This window comes from Tachypleus tridentatus, chromosome 10 (genome assembly GCF_004210375.1).
Source record: "Tachypleus tridentatus isolate NWPU-2018 chromosome 10, ASM421037v1, whole genome shotgun sequence".
NCBI lineage: Eukaryota > Metazoa > Arthropoda > Merostomata > Xiphosura > Limulidae > Tachypleus > Tachypleus tridentatus.
Window position 1 is genome coordinate 52374893 of NC_134834.1, and position 17920 is coordinate 52392812.

Here is a 17920-nt window from a genome sequence, read left to right on the forward strand (position 1 = left end):
TGAATAAGGGCTTGTATATTAATATCATCACACTTTCTACTGCTACACGTGCATGGTGTCCTAGTTCTGAATAAGGGCTTGTATATTAATATCATCACACTTTCTACTGCTACACGTGCATGGTGTCCTAGTTCTGAATAAGGGCTCGTATATTAATATCATCACACTTTCTACTGCTACACGTGCATGGTGTCCTAGTTCTGAATAAGGGCTTGTATATTAATATCATCACACTTTCTACTGCTACACGTGCATGGTGTCCTAGTTCTGAATAAGGGCTTGTATATTAATATCATCACACTTTCTACTGCTACACGTGCATGGTGTCCTAGTTCTGAATAAGGGCTCGTATATTAATATCATCACACTTTCTACTGCTACACGTGCATGGTGTCCTAGTTCTGAATAAGGGCTTGTATATTAATATCATCACACTTTCTACTGCTACACGTGCATGGTGTCCTAGTTCTGAATAAGGGCTTGTATATTAATATCATCACACTTTCTACTGCTACACGTGCATGGTGTCCTAGTTCTGAATAAGGGCTTGTATATTAATATCATCACACTTTCTACTGCTACACGTGCATGGTGTCCTAGTTCTGAATAAGGGCTCGTATATTAATATCATCACACTTTCTACTGCTACACGTGCATGGTGTCCTAGTTCTGAATAAGGGCTTGTATATTAATATCATCACACTTTCTACTGCTACACGTGCATGGTGTCCTAGTTCTGAATAAGGGCTTGTATATTAATATCATCACACTTTCTACTGCTACACGTGCATGGTGTCCTAGTTCTGAATAAGGGCTTGTATATTAATATCATCACACTTTCTACTGCTACACGTGCATGGTGTCCTAGTTCTGAATAAGGGCTTGTATATTAATATCATCACACTTTCTACTGCTACACGTGCATGGTGTCCTAGTTCTGAATAAGGGCTTGTATATTAATATCATCACACTTTCTACTGCTACACGTGCATGGTGTCCTAGTTCTGAATAAGGGCTTGTATATTAATATCATCACACTTTCTACTGCTACACGTGCATGGTGTCCTAGTTCTGAATAAGGGCTTGTATATTAATATCATCACACTTTCTACTGCTACACGTGCATGGTGTCCTAGTTCTGAATAAGGGCTTGTATATTAATATCATCACACTTTCTACTGCTACACGTGCATGGTGTCCTAGTTCTGAATAAGGGCTTGTATATTAATATCATCACACTTTCTACTGCTACACGTGCATGGTGTCCTAGTTCTGAATAAGGGCTTGTATATTAATATCATCACACTTTCTACTGCTACACGTGCATGGTGTCCTAGTTCTGAATAAGGGCTTGTATATTAATATCATCACACTTTCTACTGCTACACGTGCATGGTGTCCTAGTTCTGAATAAGGGCTTGTATATTAATATCATCACACTTTCTACTGCTACACGTGCATGGTGTCCTAGTTCTGAATAAGGGCTTGTATATTAATATCATCACACTTTCTACTGCTACACGTGCATGGTGTCCTAGTTCTGAATAAGGGCTTGTATATTAATATCATCACACTTTCTACTGCTACACGTGCATGGTGTCCTAGTTCTGAATAAGGGCTTGTATATTAATATCATCACACTTTCTACTGCTACACGTGCATGGTGTCCTAGTTCTGAATAAGGGCTTGTATATTAATATCATCACACTTTCTACTGCTACACGTGCATGGTGTCCTAGTTCTGAATAAGGGCTTGTATATTAATATCATCACACTTTCTACTGCTACACGTGCATGGTGTCCTAGTTCTGAATAAGGGCTTGTATATTAATATCATCACACTTTCTACTGCTACACGTGCATGGTGTCCTAGTTCTGAATAAGGGCTTGTATATTAATATCATCACACTTTCTACTGCTACACGTGCATGGTGTCCTAGTTCTGAATAAGGGCTTGTATATTAATATCATCACACTTTCTACTGCTACACGTGCATGGTGTCCTAGTTCTGAATAAGGGCTTGTATATTAATATCATCACACTTTCTACTGCTACACGTGCATGGTGTCCTAGTTCTGAATAAGGGCTTGTATATTAATATCATCACACTTTCTTCTGCTACACGTGCATGGTGTCCTAGTTCTGAATAAGGGCTTGTATATTAATATCATCACACTTTCTACTGCTACACGTGCATGGTGTCCTAGTTCTGAATAAGGGCTTGTATATTAATATCATCACACTTTCTACTGCTACACGTGCATGGTGTCCTAGTTCTGAATAAGGGCTTGTATATTAATATCATCACACTTTCTACTGCTACACGTGCATGGTGTCCTAGTTCTGAATAAGGGCTTGTATATTAATATCATCACACTTTCTACTGCTACACGTGCATGGTGTCCTAGTTCTGAATAAGGGCTTGTATATTAATATCATCACACTTTCTACTGCTACACGTGCATGGTGTCCTAGTTCTGAATAAGGGCTTGTATATTAATATCATCACACTTTCTACTGCTACACGTGCATGGTGTCCTAGTTCTGAATAAGGGCTTGTATATTAATATCATCACACTTTCTACTGCTACACGTGCATGGTGTCCTAGTTCTGAATAAGGGCTTGTATATTAATATCATCACACTTTCTACTGCTACACGTGCATGGTGTCCTAGTTCTGAATAAATTCTAGATAGGTGTGATAAAGCTTAAAATATTGCCAGTCTTGAATAATCCAGTTTCGACGCTATAGATTAGGATTAGTAAAACATACAACTGCTATCAGATAGATGTAGTCGATTTTCAGGGACTACCTGACAGGTGTACTTAAATTTTCCCCACTATTAAACAGAGGACACGAAAATCAACGAATAATAAATAGGTATATAAAGTTGAACTTCAAACATTGCCTGCCAGGTTTATTTGAGTTATAATGGCCATTAGACTAAGATACTAAAAGAAATATCAGACAGATTGAACTTTAACGACTACCTGGCAGGCGTAGTTGAACTTAACCAACAAGCTTCAAGGACTATCGTCAAATCTAATTAAATTTCAGAGAGTACTTGGCAGGCTTTTTGTTTTTTTCGATTTTGCGTATAGTAACAATAAAGTTTCGCTCAGAATTAAATTTAGCTTGGAAATTAATTAGTCTGGGCATTACACGACAAATTTGTATGTAAATAGTTTTCATTGTTATATAAATGTGACAGCACTGAAAGCATCGAATTTCCCGCTAGACGTTGACCAACCGATCAAAATATCACTTTTCGGTTTTCTCAGAACTCTTGAAAATATATTCCGATATTCATCATCTCATAATCAATATAAAAGATTGATAGGTTATTGGTTTTGTTTATCAGTGCAGTTCTTTTAACCCATTGTTTTTTACGATATATATATTTAAAGCACATATGTTACATTGTTCATATAGTAAACGTTTCCCCAGCTAGTACAGCTGTAAGTCTATGAATTTACAAAGCTAAAATCAGGGGGTTCGATTCCTTTCGGTGGAATCAGCAGATAGACAGATGTGGCTTTACTATAAGAAAACACACACACAGTAAACGTTCTCACATAATAAACAAACGTTTAAAATTCCAGCTGCTAAATTTACAACCAATTCTTAGACTTGTGATTAGATATTTGTTTTTTCTGAATTTCGCGCAAAGCTAAACGAGGGCTATCTGCGTTAGCCTTCCCTAATTTAGCAGTGTAAGACTAGAGGGAAGGCAGCTAGTCATCACCGCCAACTCTTGGGCTACTCTTTGACCGTAACATTATAACGCCTCCACGGCTGAAAGGGCGAAAATACTTGTTCTGACCGGGATTCAAATTCACGACCCTCAGATTGCTAGTTAAGCGCCCTAACTACCTAGACATGCCAGGTTCATAATTAAATATAAATAAACCATCAAACAATATAACTTTTATTATATAAGCAAATGTTTAAACCATCACTCAGTTAAAAGTATTAGATAACATAAAATGAATTAAATGTCAAATGCACGATTTCTAAGCATTTATACATACGTACATACATACACACATATATATATTAATATTTTTAAATAACTTTGAAAGTTTAGTGAAGTCTCATTGCTAAGCAAGCTTTTCTATGATGAAATTAATATGGTCATTGATTAAACTTTCTTTGAACTGATACACTCATTATCCTGATCATTTCGATAATAAGGTTGATGATTCTAAGGGTGATGGCCTGGCATGGCCTAGCGCGTAAGGCGTGCGACTCGTAATTCGCGGGTTCGCGCCCACGTCGCGCCAAACATGCTCGCCCTCCCAGCCGTGGGGACGTTATAATGTTACGATCAATCCCACTATTCGTTGGTAAAAGAATAGCCCAAGAGTTGGCGGTTGGTGGTGATGACTAGCTGCCTTCCCTCTAGTCTTACACTACTAAATTAGGGACGGCTAGCACAGATAGCCCTCGAGTAGCTTTGTGCGAAATTCCAAAAAACACAAACAAACTAAGGGTGATAGTTTATTTGTCGTTAGTTTATTTCGTAACATATTTAAGAACAAGATACATATGTATAAAATTGTGTTATGTCATTAGTGACTGAGACGAAACAAAGTTTATCGATTTTCACAAATCTCAAATAAGAGATTTATAAAAATTCTTCCTTTCCGCTGCGAAAAATTGATTCAAAACATATGGACCTTAAACCTAACATTAGAGATCGATGCACTGGCAAACACTTGATTTGACATTTTGATATTTACGAAATCTTTATTTTCTTTACTTACTGATGAGAAGAAACTCACTGTGAAACAATAATACTTACATTTTCTATCTTGTCAGGTATAGTCTACATATCACATCAATTTATCTAAAATCTTAACACGAAATATGAGTTAAGTGGTACATTTGAGATTCGTGTGAGACTTTAGGCTTAATTTTCAAGCCTAACTTCATACCCTGAATAGTGTTCAGAAAATTAAAATCATAAACGTCTTCTAATAATAGTTAAGAGTGAATTACTTAAACAGGTAAATCTAAAACAAATAGTACGTTAATACTGTGAACAAAATAAGAAAACTGTAAACGATATAATGTTTCATCCATAAATCATATGTAATTTTATCAATAATTTAATATTAATATTCTATTATTCCCCAGTGGCTTTGGGCTTTACAACAACCAAGATTAATATTTCGTTTTACACATACGAAAAATATTAACTCCTTTATTATTTAAAAACAGATGACGAGTAGCACAAAATTACTGGTCTGGTTTATTTCCAGAATAGTCTTGAGCAAATTGCTAAGCGATTTAAAATGTACATAAAAAAACAAAAGTAGAAGTTTTGTACTGAATTAGATACACTTCAACCTATAATAACAACACATATTTAATACCTTCAAAACGAGTCTTTATAATTTTATTTTTATTTTTGAATGCAAAACTTCTTTAGTTTTCTTTTTAGTAAAATCGGTGTATATTGCACAGATTTTCTTTCGGCTTTGGTAAAGTGTAATAACCCGAAAAGTTATCCACTTCTCTGACTGAGTAGAATAAGTAATGTTTCGTTTTGGGTGTGTTTGTATGTTTTTTTTTCTTATAGAAAAGCCACATCGAGTTATCTGCTGTGCCTACCGAAGTGTCTGTTTGATTTGAATTTCGCGTAAAGCTACACGAGAGCTATCTGCGCTAGCCGTCCCTAATTTAGCATTAGAAGGAAGACAACTAATCATCATCACCCACCGCCAACTCTTTTACCAAAGAATAATGGGAGTGATCGTAACATTATAATGCCCTCACTGCTGAAAGGGCGAGCATGTTTGGTGTAACGGGAATTTGAACCAGCGACCCTCGGATTACGAATCGAGTGCGTTAACCATCTGGCCATGTCGGTCATTCTACCGAAATGAATCGAACCTCTGATTTTAGCGTTGTAAATCCGTAGACTTACCGCTGTTGCAGCGGGAGATGTTTAGTTATGGAGTATGTTGTTTGTTTGATTGTAGTTTAAGTTACACTTGTGAATGGTAAAATTTAGTGACAGCCATGGTTTTCAAAACCGAGTTTCTAGCGTTGTAAGACCCCTAGGGTCGCCGTTGTGGAGGTAGTATGGAGTTTTAAACTAGTAATGGTATTTGTTTTTCAACCTTATCGCATAAATTAGTGAACATATTTAATTTATCAGCTAGGGTTATAGTAAAAAAAACAAAAAAAAACACGATTTCTTAAATATATTCTTATCTAGCCCCCCCCCCCCAGTGGATCAGCGGCAAGTCTGCAGGCACACAACTCTAAAAACCGCGTTTATCATAATTACAAAGAGTAACACCAGTAAGATATATGTGCGTAGCTACGTTTTTGTTTGTTTGTTTTGTGTATTTTAATTCTTTGAAGGCAAAACGAAATACAATATGGTTTATGGCTTCCATGAGATCTTATAATTTAGATTCCCCTTCTTGTCAGTGACTTAAAGCAGTCCGCCATTACTAACCTTTTACCCTTGGCAGAGTCCCGGATGTTGTCTGAAAAGAGGTGGATCTCATCCGAAATGTTTAGCATTTTTTGTAGGAATGATATCAACAAATATTCATTGGCTAGTCAAATGTCTGTCCAAACAGATATGCAAAGTAAGATTTCTAGACATGTTTTTAAAGTGAGGTATGGACAGATAAATATATATAATACATACTTAAGTATATCTAAACTAGTAAACTAATGTAAAACTAGAAAATGGAGATGTATATAGACATTTAAATGTATATATATATAAACAACAAAATAGAAATACATACAACACATTAACGTAGCCTAGCATGTTTTATAGAGCGATTGAGCGAGATGACAGAAAAATAAATTAGGAAATATAGGGAAGACTATTCAGTTGAGAATGCGGCCCTTATTTTTAACTCCTTTGAAAGAGAATCTGAAAACAGTCAACTTATTCTTACCCTAATCAGTTAATGAAAGTTTTCAATTTGATGACAAGAATAAATTTGATTACAAATATTTTATTAGTTAGTTCCCGAAAATTTGGCTTTTAATAAATTATTTAACTTATTTTCGTAACTTAGGCCTTACGTGTAAACAGTTTGGTAACAAACGATCCGTATTCATCTTCAGATTTATATTTCAAAATAGTGTGTTTTCTTTATTACTTTAAGTTCTCAGAACTAACTACAGATCCTGTTTGTGATGTTTACAGAAAAAAAAAAAAAACAGCAGCTTGTTCCCCGATATCTCGATGTCAAGAATGAGGGTGTATAATGTTAGAATTCAGAATTCGATTCATTTGATGGATAACTATAGGATAACTTCTAGTGTAGCTTCGTGCTAAACAAACTTTATGAAACTTCAAAATTAGCATAAAGAATCGCAATATACAAATATTACCAGTGTTTAGCCATTAATTCTTCAATGAGCTTCTACTATAACCATTTTATTAAAATGCTTTGTGCACGTCTTCAGTTTTTGAAACAAATATTGTCAGTTTACTGCAGGTAAAAAACTAACCACATTTTTAATGAGGTGAAGTTACAGGTTAAGTAAGAAAATAACAACTTGCAATATCATCACATATTGAAACATCTGGACAAACAAATGTACTTTTTTAAGTATTAAACTTGTCTAGTTGTAACTGAAACTCACTTCGAAATAGCTATTGAACGAAATAGGTCACCATTATATAGAAAGTAAATCTCTCTGATGTTGTTGGAAAATGCCACATTCCCTAACCTATTTGCTGGATTACTGACACAGAAATACTGTAACGTAATAATAATGATAAACAATAGGCAGTAACTATACGTTAGTAACGTTACTAGACCATACACATGGCTTTAAGGAAGAGTTAGGGTCAGTATGACTCATTTTTAGGTGTTATTCAATTGGTTTTTCGATAGAGTCACGTGACAACTTTATCTTTCTGTTGGTATTGGGGCAGTATTAAGTGGCACACGAACCGGCGTGTCTGACTAGTTTCATCAGTCTTTTCAACCATACAGAATACGTTTTGCCGCCTTGCGCACAAGATCGGACCTAGCTAAAACATTTTATTGAACTGAGAACTGAAAGAATGGCCCAAAACAGAGCATACAAATCCGGTTTAGCCGCTGAAGCTTATGAAAGGGTAAGCATCACATTCTGAATCGTGTTTATTACACAGGATAAGCCATGAGAGGATTTCTAACAAAACTTTAATTAATATTTAATTTAAAAAATACTTAGAATACTGAATATGAGTGCTCATACATTTTATGAACGCTTAAAATACATTTATTGAGATGTCTCAAACCCTGATAGAGAATCTTCTTCGTATCAGTGTTAATTCAGATTACCACTACCAGTTAAAATAGATTTACAATAAAATATTTCTTTGTTTAATATTTCATATTTAATTTTACTTATTTCACAACCTTTCATTTCTCTGTTTTTCAAACTTGTAAGAATTTATTATTGCTCACAAAAGAGGGAAACAAATATTATTAATATATGTTTCAGTTTAACATGCAATAAATGGTATATGTTTATTCACCCATATTTGGATGGAAAGGAGTTGTCTTTTAATGCTTTTTGTACAAAATTTCGATATTCGTGCTGAGACACTTTATCAAAACATTTAACAAAACAAATTATACCAGTTTTTCTTTGAATTTCCAGCAGGGGTTAACTTGTTGAAATGTTGTTCATTAAGTATAAGACTTTTTAAGTTAATATTGTTTTAGCATCATAAAATTCTTATATAATTTAATTGTGCAGATTTGTGTTTGATAATAAAAAGGAATAACGTACTGAGGATGAAAGAGGGTGTTCCTTAACACTACTCACTATCTATATACGGGTTCTTTAACATCGCTTACTATGTACATACAGGTTCTTTAACACCACTCATTATGTGTATACAGGTTCTTTATCATCACTCACTATGTGTATACAGAGGTTCTTTAACACTACTCAGAATGTATATACAAGTTCTTTAATACCATTCACTATGTACATACAGGTTCTTTAACACCACTCATTATGTGTATACAGGTTCTTTAACATTACTCACTATGTGTGTACAGAGGTTCTTTAACACTACTCAGAATGTATATACAAATTCTTTAACACCATTCACTATGTATAAACAGGTTCTTTGACATCATTCACCATGTATATACAGATTATTTAACATCACTTACTTGTGGTGTGTACAATATAGGTTTAAAATGCAATAATATTATTGATAAGGCAATAACAGTAAATGCATAGTATTTTGTTCTTATGTGGATAAGCCCCCCAGTGGCTCAGCGGTAGAGCAGAGGTGGGCAGAGCACAGATAGCCAGTTGTGTAGCTTTGTGCTTAATTAAAACCAACAACTTATGAGGGTAAAGTTTCGTGCGATTTAAAAAATATATATATATCATTTATATTAGAAGAATTAGAAAAGTCTGCCTCACAGATTCTGTACGCCATAAATTATCTATGAGTTAGACCTAAAATCATTCGTGGAAGAACTGTATAAGAATATAAGTGAGTATTTCTTGAAGAGTTAGTACCCCGCTAGTGCAGCGGTATGTTTCCAGATTTAAACCCCTAAAATCAGGGGGTCGATTCCCCTGGGTGGGCTCAGTAGATAGCCCGATGTGGCTTTGCTGTAAGAAAACACACACTTTAAGAGTTGGAAATTGAAATGGATGTACACAATATGAAACGTTAAAATCTCAGTTTAAAATTTACAAACACAAGGAAATAGAATATTATCTACAAAAAAGTATAATATTTGTAATTAATAACCGATTGAATTAACTCTTGAATGCAGGCATGGGAGGTTAAATAATACATGGCTTTACTACATATTTTAGTTAACGTTTTTATAACAGGTTTAATTGTTCACAAAATTTTGTCACTCGACTCGTAGCCTGACAGTCGCGGGTACAAATCCCCGTCCCAGCAAGCATGCTCGTCCTTTCAGCCGTGCGGGCGTTATAATGTGACGGTCAACCCCACTATTAGTTGGTAAAAACGTAGCCCAAGAGTTGGCGGTGGGTGGTGATAATTAGCTGCCTTTCAGCTAGTTTTACACTGCTAAATTATGGACGGCTAGCGAAGATAGCCGTCATATAGCTTTACGCGAAGTTCAAAACAAACCAAATCCAAACAATTATTTTCGTAACTGAACTATGGCGATTATAAGTATATTTGTCATCAATATACTTGAAACAGTCTATCGGGGTTATTAGACAATGTTTATAAATAAAACAAAATTTTGAGGAAAGTCATCATCTTTCACTTATAAAAAGCACCAATCTAGTTCCATTTCCTCTTTAAACTACGTGAAAATAAGTGTAAGTAATGTAATTTGAGATAAATAGGGCCAGTATATTCAACTTGCAGGTTAATGAACGTTTCCCTAGACTAGAGTTCAAACATTAAATCAAGTGTTTATATTACATCCAAATGGTTAATGTCTGAGCTGCATCATGATCTGAAAATGTCATAACTGATTGATTGATGAGATGTTTAAACTAGTTGATACGATGAAAGAAATTTTCATTTATACCTCAACTGTACTTCTTTATAATGAGCACATAATGTAATTAAAAATCTATCTAAAAATAGTTGAAAATAGATAAATAGTTACACTATTAATCGTACAATACTTACCATAGATAGCTCATATGTATCTTTGCGAGTTTACAGATGGAACAGTAAGATGTTGCAATGTTTAATATTCTTCATTTTTCATTTCCAGTTCCAGTGTTCAGAGTGAATATTAATATTCATATTATTTTTATAAGTTATAGTAATAGTTTATATAGAAGAAAGTGTACATTAAACAATTGATATTATCTCCAATCCGTGCTCTGAATATGAGATAGATGTGACTCTTGTTACAAAATGTTACGCTTCCAGTGCAATGTACTCTTTATAATGTGTGTTACTAACTGGTAAAAACTGTTTTTGTAGTGATTTGCTAACGAATTTTAGTTTTGACTGAAACATGTTACATTTTTGTCGTCTTCTTTAAAAAGTTATCACCTTTTTTGAATCAAAAGAAGTATTGGCAAATATGTTCATAACTCCTGGTCACAAATGTTGTACATGTTCATAACTCCTGGTCACAAATGTTGTACATGTTCATAACTCCTGGTCACAAATGTTGTACATGTTCATAACTCCTGGTCACAAATGTTGTAGACGCCCAGTATGGCCAGGTGGGTGAAAGCGTTCTACTCGTAATCTGAGGGTCGCGGGTTCTAACCCCCTTCGCACCAAACATGCTCGGTCTTTCAGCCGTGAGGGCACTATAATGTTACGGCCAATCCTACTATTCGTTGGTAAAAGAGTAACCCAAGAGTCGGCGGTGGGTGGTGATGACTAGCTGCCTTCCCTCTAGTCTTACACTGTTAAATTAGAGGCGGCTAGCGCAGATAGCCCTCGAGTAGCTTTGCGCGAAATTCAAAAACAAACAAACAAATGTCGTAATGTCGTCTAACTACTGTATTTTATCTCGTTTTCCGGAAGACTACTTCGAACAGTACAATATTTATAAATAACTTTTAGACAGGAAGAAGATTACAAACTAAATAATTACAACTTAAAGCATAAATATTCGTATGATAACTACTAACCACAAATGGTGTTGTCCAACTGTTGTATTGTATGAAACTTTCTAGAATATTTATTCTTATCTTCAACAATACAATTCTTATTAATAGCTTTTAAACACTGGCGGCGAGAAAGTTTAATCGAAAAGTAATTACAACTTAAATATTTAAAAATAAAATATACACTAATGACAGTAATTGGATTGTGATAATTAATAAGACGTATTAAAATGCTCTTAGTTTCTAACTCTCTATAACATCAAATAATAGCAACTAATAATTCTTCTTAACTAAATGAAGAAAGACAATCATATATATGTGCACTGTCATGATGTTAGCAGTTTCTTTTCTATGACTAATCTGTTAGAACGTAAAAGAAACTAAGTGGATAAGATTTTAAAAAGTAACATATCATTAATGAACGTAAACAGTTTAAGATAAACAAGATGTGCGTGATAACTTTTATGATATTATCAAGAAACAAAAACATGAAACTTGAAGTGAAGTATCAAGGCTCAAGCTTCAGTTAAATATTTAAATAACTATTAAGGAAGATTCTAGATTCAAGAAGAAAAAATATGTAATAAAATCAAAATGAAAACTTTTCCCAACGTTTCTTTTTTTCAGATATTATGTTTCCTATTATAGTACTTCCTTCAGTCCAATTAGTTGTCAAAGATATTAATTAAGTTTTATTTAATATGTTAGTTCAAAACTAGCATATATTAGAACAAGTAACAAAGAATCTTAGATATATTTTTGCTTCATACTCGAATCGTTTGCTTAGCACAAAAACTATTTTCTAACACTGATTCAAAATTATTGGAAGTTACAACAGTCATGTAAATATAATTATTATATTCTGTCTCTCTGGAAACTAGCCGTCCTTAATTTAGCAGTTTAAGACCAGATCTTGGACTAGTCCTTTACCAACGAATAGTGGGATTGGTCGTAACATTATAACGCTCCCACAGCTGAAAGGGCGAGCATGTGTGGTTTCTACGGGGATTCGAACCCGACACCCTGAGATTACGAGTCGAACGCCTTAAGCCACCTGGCCACCCAGGACCCAAGTTATTTAAACCAATACCCCAGAAGTGTCTAATTCAGCAGTAACTTCTCTATGATGCCTGGTTAAATCTAAGTGACATTTCTCTTCCCTTTTATGTTAACTGTTATTAGGAAGCATTCTTTCTTCTGAGTCTTATTTCTTTAAAAAAACTTTTATTGTAATGTTCTTATTATTTTTATCACACTACTATTTAATTTCAGTTTTTACGACTGTGCTTCATATCATATATAAATAAATGATTTTTCCCCATAGGTTGACGCTCCTTATTTATCGACAAACTTACACACACATACAGGGTGGTCCAAAATTAATACACACAAAAAAAAGTTGAAAACTTTTCTATAATTTGAGTTAACAACAACATTCAAAACAAAGTATCTTCTGAAGGCTTGTTTGTTTTATTGGAGTTAATTATCATCGTTTTTACCTACATTACTTATGAATGGGCCTGGCATGGCCAGGTGGGTTAAGGCGATCGACTCGTAATCTGAGGGTAGCGGGTTCAAATTCCCGTCGCACCAAATAGGCTCGCCCTTTCAGCCGTGGGGGTGTTATAATGTTACAGTCAAGTCCATTATTCGTTGGTAAAAGAGTACCTCAAGAGTTGGCGGTGGGTGGTGATGACTAGCTGCCTTCCTTCTAGTCTTACACTGCTAAATTAGGGACGGCTAGCGCAGATAACCCTCGTATAGCTTTGCGCGAAATTTTTCGAAAACAAACGAACAAATTTATGAATGTGTTATATTGATTTCATCCCTTTGGATCTTTTTACAACGAATGTCTATCATAACAAAACAAGAAACTGAAACTTCTTATTTGTGATGTTGTCTTATCCATCCCTACAATCGGGTTGGAAAACATGTTCTCAGAAAGAATTAGGTTGATAATAGCTAATGATAGAGAAAATATAAAGGTTTATTAATTAAATAAAATAAAACTCACAAGCCTTTAGAAGATGTTTTATTTTGAGCTTTGTTGTTATCTGAAATAATACAAATGTTATTCAATTTTCTTTTTGGTAAATTCATTTTCTGACGCCATGTATATATATGTATCCAAATACACTGAACAAAAATATATCACACTTTTTTTTTTAGTTATTGCGTATTGTAAATTTATTTGTAAATTAAAGCAGGTATAATAATAACATTTCAACTAGGACTATACGTGGTTGCTATAATCCATCTAACCAAATAAACTTTGATCCTGAGCAAATGTGCTTGTCGAGTGGTGGCGGAAAACTAACAGAAAGTGATCAAAATGGTGAAAAAGTTTTACCTCGTCGGGAGGCACTTGTTGTAGTGCAGGTCTTTTCCTTCTTTGAGAACGTCACCAAAGATCGATAAATATAAGATATTCTAAGTGCTTTAAGGATCAGATTTATGTAACATTTACTATTTTTCATTTCAGGTTCAGAAAAAATTCGACTCACAATTAGCTGGTAGGATATTGGAATGGGTGAGAGAAATTACCGGGTTGGACATCAATACAAGTGGAGAACGGACCGAATTCCATGAAGTGCTAAAGGACGGTCAAGTACTATGCAGGTATCTGTTTCAAGTCATTATTGAAGACATTTTTTAATAACTTTGGTTAACATTAAGTAGAGTTTCTTGTGGATTGTATACTGAAAGATGATTATTTAAATAAATTTCAGAAATGTGGTTCGGCTCATTTTTAATTTTACGTAAAGTTACAAGAGGTCTATCTCCGCTAGCTGTCCTTAATTTAGCAATCAAAGACTAGAGATGAGGCAGCTAGTCATCACCACTCACCGCCAACTATTGTTCTACTCTTTTATCAAAGAATACTGGGATTGATCGTCACATTATAATGCCCCATCGCTGAGAAGGCGAGCATACTTCGTGGGATGGTGATTCGAACTTACAAGCCTCAGTTTACGAATCAAGCATCCTAACTACCTGGCCATACCGTGCCTTCAGAAATGTGTCTGTCAAACAAGGTACAATAATCTTCATAATTATAACGTGGATACGTTCTTCAGAACATAAGAAACACTAAAATCCAAGCATGGACAGGTGGTTATGAAACTCGATTCGTAAAATGAGGGCAGCGGGTTCGAATCCCTATCATGCTTGCCCTTTCAGCCGTGGGGGCATTATAACGTTACAAATAATCCCACTATTTTTTGCTAAAAGAGTAGCCCAAGAGTTGGCGGTAGGTGGTGATGACTAGTTGCCTTCCCTCTAGTCTTAGACTACTAAATTAAAGACTGTTAGCGCAGATAGTTCTCGTGTAGCTTTGCGCGAATTTAAAAAGAACAACAAACTTTAAAATCCATAGCGAGTTTCATCTTATTGCCTTTACCCTGAAATTTTTAAACGTACATGCATGAAAGAGAGTAAAATGTGATGCATGTTTTGGGATTTATCTTGAAAGATTAATAAACTTTCATAAATGGGTAAATTTAAATTATCCTTTTGAAATAGTCAAGAACTTTGAAGTGATTAACATGACTGTGGAGCTGAAGTTCCGTTGTTCCCTCTGAAAAAAAAAATTGCGCTCGTTTGGGATGTGGTTGTTATCAGCGTGACCGTCAACTTCCACTACTGCATTTGAAAAAGTAGCCAAAAAGTTATTGTTAATTAACTGCTTTCCCTGCGAAATTCAGTGGACCAGCAGATAGCCCAATGTGGCTTTGCTGTTAGAAAACACAAACACACTTCGAAATTAGGAACGCCTGGCACAGATAGCTCTCGTTTATCTTTGCGTTAAAATCAACAAACCTTTGAAAGGATATAAATTCATATTTTCGAATAACTACGGTTATATACTTCTAAAGTTTGAATGATGGCTTTTATTTTGAAATTGAATTGCTTTTTAATTTTGACTTAGAAATTATTATCTGTTAAAACCGAGTTTTTAAAATTATCGAGATTTTTTTTTAATTCTGCAGGCTTATTAACTCACTCCAACCCGGAACAATTCCAGAGAACAAAATAAACACCTCCAAAGCAGCTTTCAAACAAATGGAGAACATTAATTACTTTCTAGAAGGTGCTCAGAAACTGGGTGTGGCCGTTCAGGAATGCTTCCAAACCGTAGATTTATGGGAACAGCAAAACCTTGCAGCTGTTGTTACTTGTCTTGAATCCCTTGCACGAAAGGCAAGTTGTTTAACGTAACAATTTCAAAGATTCTCATTTTCAAAAGTTATTAAACTGTAATTTTGAAGTACGAAAACTCCTTTAACAATCCATTCTGTAATAACTGTAGACTTAGAATATATATATAAACATGTATACACATACATGCACACAACATTGCACATAAGTACTAGGCATAGTTTATACTTTTGCACTGGATAAATATTTTTACATTTCTATATCATCACAACTGTCACGTGTATCATTAAAACCTTTATGTAATTGTATTGCTGTTGGTTTTTCCAATTACCTTGGGTTCTTGTTCTTGTAGTCAGAAAATATGGACTGCTAATACCACAACTTCAACGATACTTTGAACTAGTTAATCATTTTTAACATCTGAAAGCATCGTTCATACTGAGTTAAAACCATGAATATTCTAGTCATCAAAACATTTTGGCTTCTATACGAATCTGCTAAATAATAAGTAAATCTTTTCACCTAGATCCACATCATATAGAATAAACTACGTGTAAAGAGCTTTCATTTATTTTTGATATTTTAGTAACCTTCACTAATCTCTCATATACAATTATCTTCCCAGGGCTCCAAGTTTGGCCAAAAGGCATTAGGACCAAAAGAATCGGATCCTAACGTCAGAGAGTGGACAAAGGAACAACTGAAGGCAGGTGATGCCATTATAAGTCTGCAGTATGGGTCCAATAAAGGTGCAAACGCCAGTGGTATAAATTTTGGCAACACACGTCACATGTAGAGCAGAATTAATGCAGAAATAAATTAATTCAAAATGATATATTTGGTGTCACACATCTTTCGCATGAGATAATGTGCAAATTTCTATTTCCTCTTGGAGTGCTTTAGCTTATTTGCAGTTTTCGTTTATGTTCTGACTCTTTGATAAATATATTTTGTACAGTCTTACTTGAAACGTATTTTGAACTAACTAATTTGATCTTAACAGCACTGTCATGTTTGTGGTTAAAATTCAGAAAACATTGTTTGATGAATAAATTAAACAATAGTTTAAATAATGTACATTCCTTGTGTTTTGAACGTGTTTTTTATTTTCATGTATTTTCTCTCACGTATTAACCTTATTGGAATAGAAAGAAAAAAGAATTTTTACAATTTGTTTAAGTGTGCTATTGTTCTATTTATGAAGTTTTGACTAATCAATGCATATTTTATTTTGTATAAAATCTGTTTAACGCTAAGTATTTTACCACAGGAATGTATTTTGCACAACATATTTTATTTAGAGAAATGGACCAATTTATAAAATATGTCTAACATTTTGATATAATACCACCATTTGTTCACTACATATGTATCCAAACATCATCTTTCAAACCTAAAAGACTAAATATATAATTACTCCTGAAAGCAGAAACAAAAGCTTCAAACAGGTTATCTTAATGATTGTAAACTTCTTAATTTTTCAGTATTACATTAACGAAATTATGACTGAGAGTATTAATGTTAGTGCATTTGTATTATTGTAATATATCTTATTTAATAAACTTTTAAAGTTGAAAATAAAAATGTGTTGATCGATCTTGTATACATTTGTTACCTCTGGGCAATATATAAATACAAAATAATAATACAAAAACTTTAAACTCTTGTTTTTCTTTAAAAAGTTTCAAAGTTAAATGTAAAACCTCATATTTCTTGATTAAAAATAGATATTAACACTGAAATGAGGTACATAAAGTTAATGTTTTTTCACACAACAACTCAAGCGCCATCTAGTTACAGTAATTTCTAATTTAGAGCAGATAAAACTAAAGGAAGGCAGCAAGCAAACAGCACTCACCACCAATACTTGAGCTGATCTCGTGTGGCCAAACAGTTGAATTTGATCAATACTTTTATGGTATGTACATCCATGGCCACAAAGTGTGGAGAACATTTCTGCTGCAACAGGATGCAAACATTGAGCCTTCTGATTCATATTTAGGAAACTCAAACCATAAGGCCATATTTGGCCCATAAAACTGTATGAAGTTTATTAAATCTCAAGTGTTTTATTTATTTGTTGTTCAGTTAAACAATACTCATCATACTTTGTGGGCTTAAAATATTCTCCACTGATAGAATGATTTGAATTTTAAAATGTTACAATTTAATTTTATTAAAGTTATAA

At 34.1% G+C, this 17920-nt stretch overlaps 1 protein-coding gene across 1 annotated transcript; it reads left to right on the forward strand.

Moving 5' to 3' along the window:
* The first annotated feature begins 7917 nt into the window (after positions 1-7917).
* LOC143229279 (myophilin-like) lies at positions 7918-17326 on the forward strand. The gene is made up of 4 exons (XM_076461401.1): positions 7918-8110; positions 14057-14193; positions 15564-15774; positions 16358-17326. Exons 1-4 carry the CDS (start codon positions 8057-8059, stop codon positions 16526-16528), a joined length of 573 nt encoding a protein of 190 aa, XP_076317516.1. The 5' UTR covers positions 7918-8056; the 3' UTR covers positions 16529-17326.
* Positions 17327-17920: the final 594 nt, after the last annotated feature.

What these genes read in the sequence shown, in the direction of transcription:
- LOC143229279 (XM_076461401.1), top strand. Translation starts at nt 8,057, where the DNA reads ATGGCCCAAAACAGAGCATACAAATCCGGTTTAGCCGCTGAAGCTTAT. An exon ending in CCGCTGAAGCTTATGAAAGG is followed by an intron (nt 8,111 to 14,056) that starts GTAAGCATCACA and finishes TTTTCATTTCAG; the next exon opens with GTTCAGAAAAAATTCGACTC. An exon ending in GACGGTCAAGTACTATGCAG is followed by an intron (nt 14,194 to 15,563) that starts GTATCTGTTTCA and finishes TTAATTCTGCAG; the next exon opens with GCTTATTAACTCACTCCAAC.